The sequence below is a fragment of the Peromyscus maniculatus genome, chromosome 15 (assembly GCF_049852395.1).
Source record: "Peromyscus maniculatus bairdii isolate BWxNUB_F1_BW_parent chromosome 15, HU_Pman_BW_mat_3.1, whole genome shotgun sequence".
Taxonomy (NCBI): domain Eukaryota; kingdom Metazoa; phylum Chordata; class Mammalia; order Rodentia; family Cricetidae; genus Peromyscus; species Peromyscus maniculatus.
The window spans coordinates 42689951-42706366 of record NC_134866.1 but is presented as its reverse complement, the minus strand read 5'-3'; the positions used below and the strand labels follow the sequence as shown (position 1 = coordinate 42706366).

Below are 16416 nucleotides of genomic sequence, written 5' to 3'. Positions count from 1 at the left end.
TAACTGTCCCCAACAGTGGGAGATGGCCTCCCACACCCTCCTTCTCCTAGCCTCGGCTTCACACCCTGACCTTCAGGGGCCCGGATCTCTGCCAGCTTTGTGCTTACAGCAGCTGCCTTTCCTCCCAGGGAGTCAGGCTAAGCTCTACACCAAACCTAAAGGACATCCCAGTGTAAATGCCCCCTGTGGCTCCCTTAGCCTGTGCTGGGGAAAGCCCCACCCTTCCCGGATGCTCTGCTGATTGGCACTTTTAAAGGAGCAAAGTATTTAAACTGCAGTTTTATTAAGTGGTGAAGTTGCCATCAGTAAACTTTTGTCCAAATTCTTTAGGAAGAAATTTCTAGAGACAAGTAAAGAAGGTGCTTGTTATTGACTATCAAGATTCCCCTGTAATTCTTCCTAATGTTATCCCCCCGACTAAAAACAAATCAAAATAAATTTTTAAAGGACGGTTGTATTTAAGTCAATGTGAGTGTAAATGTGGTCAGACCCATGTTCGTTGCTCTCGGAAACTTATATTTTATGACATCAAAGTCCATCAAAGAACAGCTGACTTCTAGTCCTTCACCTCCAATTTGCTTCCCACTCAAGCTTTTGGCCGTAGTCAATCAAATGATACTTTGGCATCCCATTTTTATAGGAAACAGTACTATACATTTCACAGTTGGTTGGCAACTTCTCTACTTCAATCAATTATGATTATGTCTCATTTACCATAAATCTAGGATGTGAAGCAGGAACTAATAAAGTTGGTTAAGGCAGCAGGATTTTCAGCTCCTGCAACTTCTACCAGCCGGGAAGGAAAGAAAGCCTGGCAGACACTCTCCTTTCAAGATATTGCCCTTCTTAAAGCTGTGCTGACTGCTGGACTCTATGACAGTGTGGGGAAGATCATGTATACAAAGTCTGTGGATGTTACGGAAAAACTGGCTTGCATGGTGGAGACAGCCCAAGGCAAAGCCCAAGTCCACCCGTCCTCAGTAAACCGGGATTTACAGACTTACGGGTGGCTCTTGTACCAGGAGAAGGTAAAGCACTCATTCTCCAACCCCGGTGTGCAGTTCTGGAACGCCCTCACAACAAGTTCACATGTCCTGGTGGGGTCTTTCTTCTCAAGTAGAACTAGTATTTTGTTCACATTTGAAGTCCAGATGCAGTTTATCAAGGAAAAAAACAACCAATCAAACAAAAAACCCAAAATATTTCTCTCTCAGTAAATAAGAGAAAGACAGTCAGATTTCTCCCCTGGCTATCACCCTTTCTACAGACATGTATAACAAGTGGACATTGTTTAATAATCTGTCTATTCCCAGAGTGTTTCAGTAAAAGTGGTTGTCTCAGAAAGAAAAAGATGTTGGGTAGAGGAATATGGTCATATATATATATATATATATATATATATATATATATATATATATATATGATTTTTCTATTAAATTTGTAAGGAAATACATACATGAAAAAATAGCCGAATGAACCCTAAATCTTTAGACGATGCAGTTGTCCCCCTTGGTCTTTTGCAGGTGAGGTATGCCAGAGTCTACCTGAGGGAAACCACCCTCATCTCCCCTTTCCCAGTGCTGCTCTTTGGAGGCGACATAGAAGTCCAGCACCGCGAGCGGCTGCTCTCTGTCGACGGCTGGATCTACTTTCAGGTATGCTGTGTGGATGCCTTCCGTTACTCATCACATGAAAACATCCCCACTCCAGTCTCATTGAGGTACATTTTAAAGTTTTCACTGAAGTTTGCGGAATCGCTTCCTGTGTGGTTTACAGTAGAAAACTTCATCTCATCTTAAATGTGGTTTTAAATCTGTTGGCTCTGAAAATCATGTTGCTATCACCGAACATATTTATTGATAATCATTATAATTGCCACATGCAAGGTATATTGACACTGATTTTATATGGATACTCCCACAAGATAGCTTCATTTTGAGACAGTGAAGACACAGGGAGAAATTAACCTTCCCAGAGTCCGTGGGTTAGTTGGTAGTTGATTCTCCAAACTTGGACTTATTCTACTACAATTTGGCCTTTCCATACAAAAACCAAACAGAGTCACAGTTTTTAACACATGGAAAGTTCTTCTCTGGATAAAGTAAGCCAATCTATGCTTATTTGTGGAGGTAAGCCCCCCCCCCCCCGTAGCCCCATTAATATTGACAGGCGTAAAGCAACTCTCACCCATCCTGTTAATTATAGCTGTGTGTCTAGAGCCAAAGGAGCAAGTTGTGCATTTTAAAAAAATGGTTGGTTCATGCACAGAAGTTGGAGTGGTAGAGATGCTCTAAAAATTGATTGTACTGATATTGGTTTAAAAAAAAAACCTACAAATTTACCAAAAATCATTGAAATTAAGTACTTAAAATGAGTACATTCTTATGATTTATAAATTATACCTCAATACAGCTGTTATAAATTTTTCATTATAAATTTTTCCTCCGAGCAGGTGTGGTAGCTTACACCTTCAATTCCAGCACTCAGGAGGCAGAGAGGCAGAGGCAGAAAGATCTCTGAGTTCGAGACCAGGCTGGTCTACATAATGAACTCTGGCCAGCCAGGGATACATAGTAAGACCCTGTTTCAAACCGCTCCCCACTACCCCCATTACCCCCAAAACATCTTAGTTTTGGAGTCTTACATAAAGAGAAACAAAGAATTCTTGGAATAAGTTGCTTTAGTGTGGCAGGAGCTAGCACACCAGGCCAACAAGAGCCCGGTGCAGCCGAGCTCCCGGGGCAGCCTGGGTAATTTGTGCATGCTTTCCTCCTCGTGTGTTATGGTAAATCCTGTGTGCATATGTTTAGATTGACTTACCTAAACACATGCCAATGCCCCTGATTAACTTTGTCCAATGTGACATGTCTCAACAGGCCCCAGTAAAGATAGCTGTTATTTTTAAGCAGCTGAGAATTCTCATTGATTCTGTTTTAAGAAAAAAACTTGAAAATCCGAAGATGTCCCTTGAAAGTAAGTATTTTATTGTGATACAGGTAAAAGAAGGTATACACTTATACATAGTATACATTTAGAAGATAATATATTTGTGTATAGATAGATGATAGATAATAAATACATAATAATATATTTTAAAAACTTTAAAAATCTGAAAGATTGATTCTAGAAATTGTGATTTAACATTGGAATACCCTGTAGCACACACATTGAAGCCATAATTTTGATGTAATTATTAACAAAATTTTATTTCAATAAAATCTACTTATGCTAAATTCTATTCATCCCATACAGCTTATTCTCTTAAAATCTGTACTCCTGGTCTCCTTAACCTTGCTTCTAAACTGTCCATTTCACAGAGAGAAAGAAATTTTGCTGTTCATTGACTTATCATAGCTATTTTCTCTGCCAGTGCATTTCTCGCATGTACACAATCAGGAGTTGGTATAAGTAAATGTATTAACCTCTAACAGAAGCCGGAAATAAACACTTGGTTTGTAGGTGGCATGGTACAGTACTCCCCTAACTTGACAAATATCCACCGTCTCCTCTTAACAACTGTAAAAATAATACAAGGCGCAGTGCCCTGTCCTGGGCGTACTGATGCCTCTGCAGAGACTTGTGATGGGTTTTATTTCTGTTGACACTTCCCCTCTCCTACCATTGGCCTTTTTAAATGCAGTTATTGGAATAAACCCTAGGATGTCCCAGACTTGGGATTAAGTTGGTTGCATCCTCAGGCTTTGATTTAACATGTTTCTTATAACTGTGGTTTCTGTAAGCCAGTGAGTGGTCTTCTCTCGATTAGAGTCAAGTTTTAGAACTAGTATTTCTAGTTGGTGCCCTAGTCTTCCCATGTCATTGCGTCATAAGCACTAAAGTTTGGCCTTTCTGCTTTAACAGTGTTAAGAATTATCTCTGTGTTCAGTGCTTATTGGGAAGGAGGGCGACACATCAGGGACCTTTTTTTGTGGCTTCACTGTGAAGCCAAGCTGTCTGTGACAGCGACTCACCCTCTTGAAGATGTTACCCTCATGCTTTCCTGTGTCCTCTGCTCTTCTGCTCATGCCTGGTCCTTTAGATACACATTGTTCCTCTTCCAACAAGTAGCCTCCCCCCTCTGCCTCCACTTGTACTTCATCCTTCCCTTCTTTCCCACCACTCTAGCTCCGAGCACCTGAGAGGCAGGCCACAGGCCCAGGTCAAAAGTCTCATGACAGCCACTGTGACCAGGAACCCTGGGACCTCATGTAAATGTCGAGTGTCAGTCTTGCCGCCCTGCAGCAACAGCCTTCTAAGAGGGCCGGCCATGAGAGTCACAGGAAGTCCCAATTCCAGGGCTGTGTAAACAAGAGTGCTGTTAATAAACCCACCTTAGCAAATGATGTCACCTCTCTGTTTGTCAGTAGATAGCTTGTCACTTCCCCATTGACACCTCTCTGGGAGCACTTCCCTCTTAGGATTTTTGTTTCCTTGGTCCAAGCCTGGAGAGATTAAAATCATTGCCACACTTGCCTGTTTGGTAAAAACCCAGTCACACTGCAAAACAGGGAGACTCAATAAAACCTTCCGTGTATTTCAGCTCAGTGGAAAAAAAAAAAAAAATGAGGAACTTCTTGGAGTTTCTAAAGAACTAGTTGGTGATAGAAATAACAGGCTGGGCTTGGTGATGCACATCTGTAATCCCAGCACTGCGGAAGTTGAGGCAGGGGGATTATGAGTTCCAAAATAGCAAGACCTTGTCTCAAAAAGAAAAAAATAGGGGAAACAAAACACATATATATATCATTATTTGTGGCCTTTGCCTATAAGTACTCAAATACTAACTTCTTTTTACAAAATGTTAACTGTTTGAAGTAGGCATAAGATAACCTTAATAATCATTAACATAACCCTTGAAGAGCAACAATTTTGACTTTTCCAGACATCTTTGTTATCATAGTGTACATTCCTAGTGTTGGTTTGCAGTCTAATTTAAGGAAGGCTTATAATGAAGTACTTCTTGTTTACACATACGTGCATTGGAAAATTCGCCAGTGTTACATTTTTTTCATAGGTATTTTGGTTTATTTTTCCATTCTCCTAGATGACAAGATTCTACAGATCATTACAGAACTGATAAAAACAGAGAATAATTGATGCTGAGATCCATGGTTAATTGCTTTTAAAGTGAAGACAAAGATACAGGCCTGAAATGATGTGATGGATCTTCACATAAAGTATTTCATTACCTGAAATGTTGGTACTAGCCATTCACTTGAAGACGATGGGTAAAAAAGCACATACTTTCAACATGGACTTTTCTAGCTCCTTTGTAATGATAATGAGGCTTGGTGTATTTGCCATGACATTTACAATAAATTCTTTGGTATCATTCATGTTTTGTGCATCTTTGTGTCGCAGGCCAAGGCCAGTGTCTACTATCTGGAATTTAATGCTTTGATTTCCTGCGTAACCGTCCCATCCAATAGCAGTCCTTGACATTTGGAGAATCCATTTAAGTTTTGTCCTATTTCTTACTTAGGGTTTCTGTTGCTATGAGAAAACACCATAACCAAAAGCAACTTGGGGAGAAAAGGGTCTATTTGACCTACACTTCCACAGCACAGTCCATCACAAAAGGAAGTCAGGACAGGAACTCAAACAGAGCAGGAACCTGGAGGCAGGAGCTGATGCAGAGGCCATGGAGGATGCTGCGGCTTACCGGCTTGTTCCTCATGGCTTACTCAGCTCGCTCTCTCTCTTTTTTTTTTTTTTTTTTAATTTTTATTTTATAGGCATTGTTGTTTTGCCTGCCTGCATGTCTTTCTGGGGCGTCAGATCCCCTGGAACTGGAACTACAGACAGTTGGTGAGCTGCCATGTGTGGGTGCTGGGAATTGAACCCTGGTCCTCCAGAACAACAGCCAGTACTCTTTACCGCTGAGCCATCTCTTCAGCCCCCTCATTGATCTTTGAAACTCTATTTTCATTACTTAGAGGGATTTTCTCATCTCCCAACAACAAATTAACAAATTTCAAGTACATTTATTTTTAGATTAAGTGTAGAAATCTTATACAAAAGAAAAATGATTATGATAGGAACCTACCACGATGACTTGAGTATTACAATAGGTATTTAGTTTTAACATTCATTGGTGAATGAGTAAAGGACGCTGCCCTTTTCACCTTATGTGTAGAGGGAAGTATACATAACACTTAGTAGCAATCTCTAATTTTAGGTGTATAAGGGTGTAGGACAAAGGAATTAAGAGTCGAATGTGACTGTAGTTTGGAGGCTTTAGCTAGTCCCACTAAGCAAAATGCAACTGTCATCTTAGAGAGGTAGGCAACTCTGGACACATGGAAGCAAAGCAACCCAGTCCTGCATGTAGAGCTAGTGTTGAGCTTGGGTCTCTTAAGCCTGTGTTCTAAATATTACTAACACTATAATTGCCAGTTGGGTCTATGGGTTAGAAACTGATACTATGATATAAAACCTAGGCAAGCACTGTGCCCGGACCTCAGAGCATTTGTAGATGGCTTACTTGTGCTGTGATGATTAATCTTGTCAACATGATGAGATTTAGAATCTCCACTGAGCATGTCTGTGGAGGGTTTCTAGATTGCATTAGTTGAGGTGGAAAGACCCACCCTGAAGGTAGGCAGCCCCATTCCATGAGCTGGGGTCCTAGACTGAAGAACGGGAGAAAGGGAGCAGAACAGCAGGTGCCCTTCACCTCTCTCTGCTTCCTGACTGGATAGATGCTTCTGCCGCCATGCCATCCCATCATGACGAACTCGACCCTTCAACTCTACCTCTAAAGAGAGTCTCTGCTTAAACTGCTTTAATCGGTTATCTTATTGCCCCGTGGGAAAAGCAACTAAGTCATGTGCGTTCCTGCAAGTGGATACAGAAGCAGGAGAGTAATGATCTTACTACACAGATGCAGTGAGACTATGGAGGGAAACAGTTCCTCAGTCTCCAAAGACACCTGGAAGCACTGTTCCTGGATGATTGACTTCAACATCCAGGCACGCTCCACGAGAAGAAAACGCAGCCCCGCATCAAATCCATGTAGTTAATATACTTAGAGGCTGGATCCTATCACATCCTGAGGGGTCTCCCTGGAGCCTCTTCTCATCTTCTCAAAAGCTTATACACCAGACAGAGGTAGCACTTGGGAGGCAGAGCCAGGCGGAGTTTGAGGCTACCCTGGTCTACAGAGCAAGATCCAGGACAGGCACCAAAACTATGCAGAGAAACCCGGTCTCGAAAAACAAAAACAAAACAAAACAAAAAGCTTATGATGAGGCTGCCCTATTTTGGTCTGTACCCTGTGATTTGATTTGATTTTGCTATCAATGTCTCCAGTTCTCCTCTGTGTTCAGGGCAATGGTATGTCTTCTACACTGTAAAAGCTAGAGTGGTGTATAAAACATTATAAAAGCACAAAAGGACGGCCACAGCAGCAAGGTCCAGTTACATCCTAGCAGCAGCAGCTTTAAAGGCTTCCTTGAATACTTTGTCGTAGACACACTTCTTCCGGTGAAAGGTGAAAGGACAAGCTGTACTCTCCAGCAGGCTGTGAGTCATGCCTCAAGAACAAAGACACCGCCACCCCAGCGTCCGAGGCCAACTGTTCTCTGAACCTTTCTCTTCGACAGCCAGGCTGCCCAATAGACAAAATTGCACTCCTCAGCAAAGGTCAACTTACCTGTCTATACAACTGGTGCTCTCAGGGTCAAGGGCAAACTGTGATCATCCTTCTCCAAATAGCTTCATGCTTCCTCTGGCCTCAAAGCCTTGTTTCCTTTCATATCATTCCTGATTCTCAATTAGTTTTTACCTCTTGGAACACACTGGGGGTAGAGAATCCTGCTTGTCTTATATACCACAGACTCCGCAAGGTGGACCCCAAGAAAAGACACCCAGCTCTGGGGGCTCTTCAGCCTTGGGGGGGTCTGTCCCCTCCACATGGCTATCCTCTCGTGGCGTTGGTTCAAGGGTGGCCCGGGGCTTTCATTTGATTCTCCTTCAGCATTTAAGAGTGGAGAATGACCCAGAGGACGGACACCACACTGGAATCCTGGACTCGGCTTTGAGTGTCCTGCATATTGCATTTAGTAGCTGTGGCAAGTTAACTTTTGAATCTGCCTGATCTTGTTCTCAAACCTAAGAAGAGCCTGTGCCTAACTCATCTGAAGGGGGCGACAGTTCCAGGCTACAGTGAGGTGCATCCTAGTAAGCTGAAGGGCACAGCAAACGCTGGCTGACAATAGCTGTTCAATCTGTCTCCACTGCCTCTCTAGCCCAGTTAGTTGCTCCCTCTGGATTCCTGTTCTGGCTATAGTGACCTTCCTTTCTTGCTCCTCCATTCACCAGGCCTACTCAGGCCTCAGGACCTCTGCACTGGGCAATTTCTCTGACAGATACTGTTCCTGCAATTGTCCACCTGGTCACTTTCATTACAAGTCCTTGCTCAGATGCTCCCTTTACACTCGGCTGCTGCTGACCATTAATACAGCAGCCCACCCCATGGCATCCCCATTGCCACAGTCCTTGCATCTTGTCTATCTTTGTATAACCATCCTACACGAGCTTCATGAAGGCTGGATCGTGCCCAAACCCTAAATGCCGAAGCCAAAGCAAAGCCAGTCTCGTACCCAAAGCTACCATTCCGTTGCCATTATTTGCTGGGGTTTACATTTGTCTCCTCCCAACCTCCCAGTGTGGTTATTTTCAGTGATGGCGCTTCTCTTTCCCAAAGGGGATCAGGCCCTCTTACAGAAGATCTTAAAGGGTGTGTGTGTGAGTGTGTGTGTGTGAGTGTGTGTGTGTGTGTGTGTGTGTGTGTGTGTGTGTGCGCACGCTCACGGGCACACTCAAGTGTGTACATTCATGAACGGAGTCCAGAAGAGGATCCTCCATCCCCTGGAGCCTGACTTACAGGTTGTTGTGAGCTGTCAGATTTGGGTGCTGGAAACTAAACTCAGGTCCTTTAAAGAACAATGTGTTGGTTTAAATGAGGTTGAGATTGCCCCCTGTAAGTCTCATGCATGTGAATTCTTGGTCCCCAGTTGGTGGCTGTTTGGGGAGAATTAGTGGTTGTGGCCTTGTTCCTGGAGAAATATGTCCAGGAAATATGGGGGCAGGCTTTGAGGTTTCAAGACACTCATGCCGGTCTGTATTAGGGTTCTCTAAAGGAATAGAACTGGTAGAGAAAAAAAGTTTATGTGTGTGTGTGTGTGTGTGTGTGTGTGTGTGTGTGTGTGTGTGTGTGTGTAAAGGGATTAGTTAGAATGGGTTACAGGCTGTGGTCTAAGTAGTCCAACAATGACTGTGCCCTGCTGGAAAGGCCAAGGATCTGGCGGTGGATTGGTTCCCAAGACCGAATGCCTCAGCCATCCCACTCTGGTGCTGGAGCTCCAGGAAGGTCCTAGAGAGCTGCCCAGTCTGTGATGGAATCCTAAAGACAGGTCAAACACCAGTGAAGGGAGGGCTCAGGGACAGGACAGATGAACTTGCCAGAGAGAGCAAGCAGACAAACATGAAAGATTCCTTCTTCTGGCCTTTAATGTGGGTTGCCACCAGGAGACGTGGACCAGATTTAGGGTGAATCTTCCACCTCAAATAATCCAACCAAGAAAAATCCTCCCAGGTGTGCTCAACTGTTTGGGTTTTGGTTAATTCCAGATGTAGTCAAGTTGACAACAAAGATTAGCTATCACAAGAAGGTACCAGAAGAAAAAAACATATCCCAAACAGAAAACAACAACAAAAACATACTATCCTCAGCCATCATTGGTGGCAAAAAGACATATATATTATACCTTAGCTAGACCCTCAAATAACTGTGGCAGGCCCAGGTCCTGTTGAACACTTCATGAGCAGATGACATCTGATGTAGTCCCCATGACAGTCTCCAGGGCTACTCTTACCGCCGCCACACCCTGTTTATCAACAGCTAAGGAAACTGAAAAACAAGAAGGCTGTGTGATTTGCCCAAGGGTCACAGCTGGTGGCTGCAGCTGGGCTTGGAACCCAAGTGCCTTAACTTGGAAGTAAATGCTTAGAGCCATTGTTAGGTACTGCCTGTGCCGGACAGATTGCCACAGGTGGGCGGGAGAGAGAACACATCTACGCACAAGGGAAGCGGTACACTTGAGCGTGTGTACTGAACCCTTCATGACCTGGGAACTGGCAAGACACCAGGAAGGTGGCTATGAGAAGAGAGCCGTTTCCCCAGGTGGACATTGAGCCATAGAAGTCAAACATCTGATTTAGAAAATGGCCTGAAAAAAAAAAAAAAATCCCTGCCCTTTGTCTACCAAATACCAGTAAAACTTGTCTGACTTCAAGTACTTTACATACCACTCAGTTTTGGAGCTTAAGCATGGTAAAAGAAAAGATTCAGAAGTAAATAGAATTTTCATTGACATCAAACTGAGCTTAAAGGTTTACTAAGGGCCCCACAAAGTTGTCTAAGGTGGGTAGCAACTCACTGGTTTTGTTTGCCAAAAGAAGGTACCAATGCAAATGTAGTGTTCCTGCATTTCCCCACCCCTGAGCTGGGGTAAGAGGAAAGTGGAGCTTTGTCTTAGGCTGAAGTTCCAAACTGGGCAAAAATAAACCCCCAAATCATTGGCTCTTTCCTATTAATAAAATATCTCCTTGTATGTTTTATAAATTGTACCTACGAACAACCAGATCCAATCATGGTTAAGAAGCTTTCATTGTAAAAAGCCTGGATTTAATTAGGTTTTACATTATTAAAGTTGTTTTTCATGTAGCTTCTTTAAAATGCATTGGGCCAGGTTGGAGAGATGGCTCAGAGGTTAAGAGCGTTGACTGCCCTTCCAGAGGTCCTGAGTTCAATTCCCAGCACCCACATGGTAGCTTACAACCATCTATAAGATCCGATGCCCTCTTCTGGTGTGCAGGCAACATGCAGACACATAAATTCTCTTCCCCCACCCAACTTGATTCTTCTTTTTTAAAGATTAATTTATTCATGTATTTTATGTATATGAGTGTTCTGTCTTCATGTACACCAGAAGAAGGATCCCAATACAGATGGTTGTGAGCGACTATATGGTTGCTGGGAATTGAACTCAGGACCTCTGGAAGAGGTCAAGTGCTCTTAACCACTGAGCCATCTCTCCAGCCCCCAACCTTATTCTTGAGGCCCCAACTTCAAATACCTGTTCATCTTCCCCATGTGGGTTCTTGACAGACATCTCCAGAATAACAGGTTCACACAAAATCCTCATCTTCATACAAGCTTCTGCTTTGAGTCTTCGCCATCTCAGCGAATGACAATACCATCCTTTCAGCTTCTCAGGCTGGGACACTTGGGATGAGCCTTTGCTCACACCCTATAGCTTTACGAAAATCCTGTTGGCACATAGTCAAAATATACCTGCACTCTATCCACTTCTGGCAACCTCTCCAAACCCTGTCCTGATCCTAGACTCCATCTGCTCTCACCTGGATTATTTCAGCAGCCTCTTCAGTGGGGTCCATTTCTCTCTGTGTCTTCTCTACCACCTGTGTATATATATATTATATATATATACTCAGTCTGGTTTGAACTTGAACAATGCTATACATAGGAATATGATGTGAGTCGTATACATAATTTAAAACTTATGTTTATTGTATGTACATGGTGTGCATGGGGGGGGGGGCTATGAATGGTGAAGGACAATTTTGTGTGGTTGCCTCTCTCCTTCTATCTTTTGTGGCTTCTAGGCACTGAACCCAGGACTTTTATCCACCGAGCCATCTCACTGACCTCCATCTATGTAATTTTAAGGTTTCTGGAAATCCCATTAATAAAAGAAAATACACAAAATTAATTGTGACAGTATATTTTATTTTCAAAACCCGGGTTGGGGGGGTGCTCTTGTCAGAACCTCTGTGTGTACCTCTTGCTTCTACCCCTGTTACTCTGCTCCAGACAAGCTCCTGCCTCCTGGCCTTCGCTTCCGCTGCCTCGACCTGAAAGGCTCTTCCCCCATAACACACACGCTCCATCCCCCAGCTCTTTCAGGTCTGGACTCCAATGTCACTTGTCAGCATGGGGATTTTTGTGACAACTTAAGACTCCCCGGTTCTGCACACTCTCCTGTTCCTCTTTCTCCCTCCTTTCTTCTTCTCAGCTTATCTCACCATCTGAAAGATTAAATATATGTCTACATATTATTTGACCATTTGGTCTACTCCTCCAAAATGAACACTTTAAGAGTAGGAACGTTAGTCTGCTTTATTTGAAGTTATATTCCTTGGATTTAGAAAAATGGGCCAATTAGATGACTTAGCGGGCCAAGGTTGTTGCCCCAAGCCTGGTGACCTGAGTTCAACCCTTAGGACCCACGTGGAGGAAGGAAGTAATCCCCCAAGTTGTTCTCTGACCTCCAAACATACACCATTATACTTGAGCACCACTGCCTAGGAAAGAGATGTAATACAATTTATCTTTAAAAAGGTGGCTGATACTAGTAGAGGATAAGTATTTGATGAGTGAGCAAATAATTTAGTAAAGGTAAACATTGCTTTTAACAATGAGCACAAGCTACCATTCAGCGAGTGGAGCGAGGCGGTAAGACTACCGTGCTGATGCAGAGATGGCTACTTTACTTTGCTCCTGTCTACAGAAGGAAGCACCAGGAACCCCAAGTACTGGAGAAGGGGCTTCTTCCCGGAAGCAGCAGGTAGAAGTCCTGGAATAAATTCCAGTGCTCAGCTTTTTTCGTTTTCTTTTGAGACAGGGTTGTCCTGGCTGTCCTGAAACTTGCTCTGTAGACCAGGCTGGCCTTGAATTCACAGAGGTCTGCCTGCCTAGGTATCACCCTCATTAAGTTCAAAACATGCTGGGATCAACGGCGTGAGCCACCACACCCACCCAGCTCTAGCCCTCAGCTTTGAAGCGACTGTTAGATGGAGTGCCTACATCCAAGTTAAATCAGCTGGAATCAAGGTTCTGTTGGCGCTAAAGGTTGAAACAGATAGCAAAGCCTCCCGTGTGTGGAAAGACTTCATAGCTGGTGAGAGTGCTTTAAACCAGAAAACCTCCTTTGGGGTGTCTTTTCTGTCAGATTCCATGAAGCACAGCAGAGCTATGTGCTATGTCAATATTCATTGAGGATTTTTTTTTTTTAACTAAACAACAATTGAAAACAAAAGGCTACTTGTTACTTGTGTGTACCTTTTTTTTTTTTTTTTTAAATAGTGTGTCCTTTAATACTTGGATCCTGGTTGAGTTTGAGCTAAAAGACTTGGCTGGAAACTTGCAACGTTCTTTTTGACCTTACCCAGACTCCTGGAGGTTTCACTGTTTTAATCACCTCCTGCTCACCTGCCTGGGTGTGGAGGCCAGACTCCGAATTCTTGGTGTCTCCATGCCTCTAACACTGAAACCTCTTTAATCTATTTCCTAAATATAGTTGAAATCTCTGATCTCTACCCTCATTCTCCACGAATCATTTCTTGCATGAATTACTAAGCCTAACTTGCCCTTCTCTCCCTATTTTATTTTTTCAGTTTTGGAGAACCCAGGGCATCACACATTCGAGGCAAGTTCTGGACCACTGAGCAACAGCTACAGCCTCCGAGTGATCCTTAAGCAAGTGACATCTCCCCTCTTCAGTGGCTTTGGGTAACGTCTAAGTCCTTAATGTAGACACAAAGCACTTCACACACTTGAAGTAACTGAAGCATGCATCGAGAATGGAGGCTCAATTTTACTACCTGTGACCTCGATCTTTGCTGCTCATGTATGGCTCAGTTTTCTCATCTATAAAAAACGGGTACAGCTGGGCGGTGGTGGCACACGCCTTTAATCCCAGCACTCGGGAGGCAGAGGCAGGCGGATCTTTGTGAGTTCGAGGCCAGCCTGGGCTACAGAGCGAGCTCCAGGAAAGGCGCAAAGCTACACAGAGAAACCCTGTCTCGAAAAACAAAACAAAAAACAAAAAACAAAAACAAAACAAACAAACAAAAAAAAACCCGGGTACAATAGAAGCTATCTGGTGGAGATGTTGTAAACATCAAATAAGTAGAATATGTACAGAGAAGAACGGGACCTGGCACATACGTTTTATGTAACTATTAGCTATAACCTCCCCGGCTTCCTCTTACCCTGTCTCTCTGCAACGGCCATTCTGCATTAGGCAGGCTGTTACACACATCTGTAGGAGATGTCCCAGGATTCTGCTTCCAGCTCCTCCTACAGCCTTTTTTTTACACAGAATACTCTTGCCAAATGCTCCTCTTTTCTTCTGTCCACCCACCTCCCCTACCTTGGTTTAACTATCAATGTTTGGCTACCCTTTTCCAGAACAGCGAGGCCGATCTTGCTATGAAGTTGCATGGCACCCAGGTAAGTCCTCCAAATATCAGGATGCCCCAATGGATTTGAATAGCTTGTTGTTACAGTATAATGCTCCATGTGGTATTTAAATTTCAGATAAACATTTTTTCTTATGATTATGTCTCATACAATATTTGGGACATACTTATGAAAAAATGTATTTGTTGTTTATCTGACATTTGAATTTAAGTGGATATCGTAAGGTTCCCCCCATCTCCAGCAACTTTAAAACCAGCGAATCCTCTATTACCACACTTATCACATGCAATACATATGACAAATGGCTCTGTACCCCAACAGAACATCAGCTTTATAAGGCCCTATTCAGCCTCCCTGTGTTAGAAAAGCACTAAGCGTTCCACAAACACTGAATGGATCCACCTTGCTGAAACTCAGGCAACATCTGTTGAGATCCACCCTAAGTACAGACAAAACCCCTGGAAAAGAAAGTATTTTCAGGGGCGTGGGGGAGTGGGAGGTAGGGGGTGGGGGGGTGGAGGGGCTTCAGAGGCTCACACCCAACACGCTCAGATTGATAGGTTTTCAGCTTACCTCCAGTATACTAAATAACACTATTGACTCCTAGGATCAGCTTCAAAATGATCCCACCATTTTACATTCAAAAAGGACATTCGAGTTTTTACACCAATTTCACCTGGCCCTCGAGGCAAGTAATAATATTATCCTTTTAACAGACGAGGACATAGAGACCAAGTAACGCCCGGCTGAACATGACCTTACAAGTTTCCTTTGTGCTCTTTCCAGCTGGACCAGTAGGCAGAATCCTCCCCCCTCTCTCTTCTTGGATGAAGTCTGATAATGAGACTCCCTTTCTGTGGATTCTGTTGATCTTCCCATAAGATTAGCGACCACCAACCTGAAAGCAGCCAGAAAGTCAGGCACTGGCAAGCTGAAAACCGCTCTCAGGTGAGTCTCAGCCTAGCGTGTCACAGGTGCCGCGGTTTAACCCGGAGAGCAAAAGCTCCTTCAGGATGATAGAGACTAGAAACCGTGGCGAGAATCTGAAACCCAGCCTGTTTTCTCTCACCGTCTTCTCTGCCGGGTATCTAGGGGCCAGAATTTGCAGTAGACTACAAAAACTTTTCGGCTGTCTTTGGAATAAGTGAGGATGGCCACCTCTGCAGATTTCATGGCACCCAACGACCTCATTCGTTGGAGTGCTTCTATGAAGTTCTTCTGGCTGAGCTTTATCTAGGTGTCTTGCATCTGGGAAATGATTACAAGGTCAGCCAGTTCGAAGCCTCTTGTTTCCCCAGGGTCCCTTCTAAAGTGTTACAGTCTCTCCTGCGGATTCAAGGTAAAGAAGGACTCTAGCCTGGGTCAAGACCTGAGTCCGGAGTAAACCAGTTAGACCTGGAGAAGGGGTCGCATTCTTTCTCTCCTGCCTGTGCGCCCCGCCCCCAGCTCTGCATTCCTGTTTCCCCTCCACCCTCCCCAGGGCGCACTGCACTGCCTGGAAAGGCAGAGAGTTAGAAGCTAATGACCTAAAGCAGAACACACTGTGCGCAATTCGACAGAAATGCCACCTGTGACATTACGTTCTTAAACGGCTACAGCCTCGGTTTTTTTGGCTTGGGATGAAAAGTGAGGAACAGAGTATCCAGAGGGCAGTACACTTGCTGTGCGACGATCGTTTGAGGCAGTTTTCCACGGTGTTGGATCACAAATACCTGGCTGCCTGAACGGGCTCCCACGTCCATACTTAGCGGATGCGATTAATATGTCAGATCCCTGCTCCCCGAGACCAGCGGAATGAAATGCAATAGATTCAAATGAATTCACGGTCCTTTTATATGGATATCTGAAGAAAACTGAATCTAGCCCGATTCTTGGTCGGGAGCTCAGATGCAGACCCACCTGGGTAGGCGAGGGTCGGCATAGAAGATGATCACACCAGTCCAGACAATCTAACCAAGGACAAGGGACTGTCCTGTCCCCTCCCTGTCCCCTGGGAGCAGCCTTTCCACCTCCCACCCCCCCAGGAGGCGGCTGAACCGCTCAACTTGACCCAAGGCTCACCCAGGTGAGCCGTGGTCTTCAAGTGCTTCCACTCAGCGCGCGCAGCTGGCGCCAGGACCCGGGCT

The 16416-nt window shown here is 44.1% G+C and overlaps 1 protein-coding gene across 1 annotated transcript in view; it reads left to right on the top strand.

The window, feature by feature from the left end:
* Positions 1-5336, top strand: part of Dhx29 (DExH-box helicase 29) — a 46840-nt gene extending 41504 nt beyond the window's left edge. The window contains exons 24-27 of the mRNA XM_042261549.2: positions 726-1028; positions 1524-1655; positions 2877-2973; positions 5045-5336. Of these exons, the coding sequence (XP_042117483.2) occupies positions 726-1028; positions 1524-1655; positions 2877-2973; positions 5045-5097 (585 nt within the window). The 3' untranslated portion in view covers positions 5098-5336. The remainder of the gene's footprint in view (positions 1-725; positions 1029-1523; positions 1656-2876; positions 2974-5044) is intronic.
* Positions 5337-16416: the final 11080 nt, after the last annotated feature.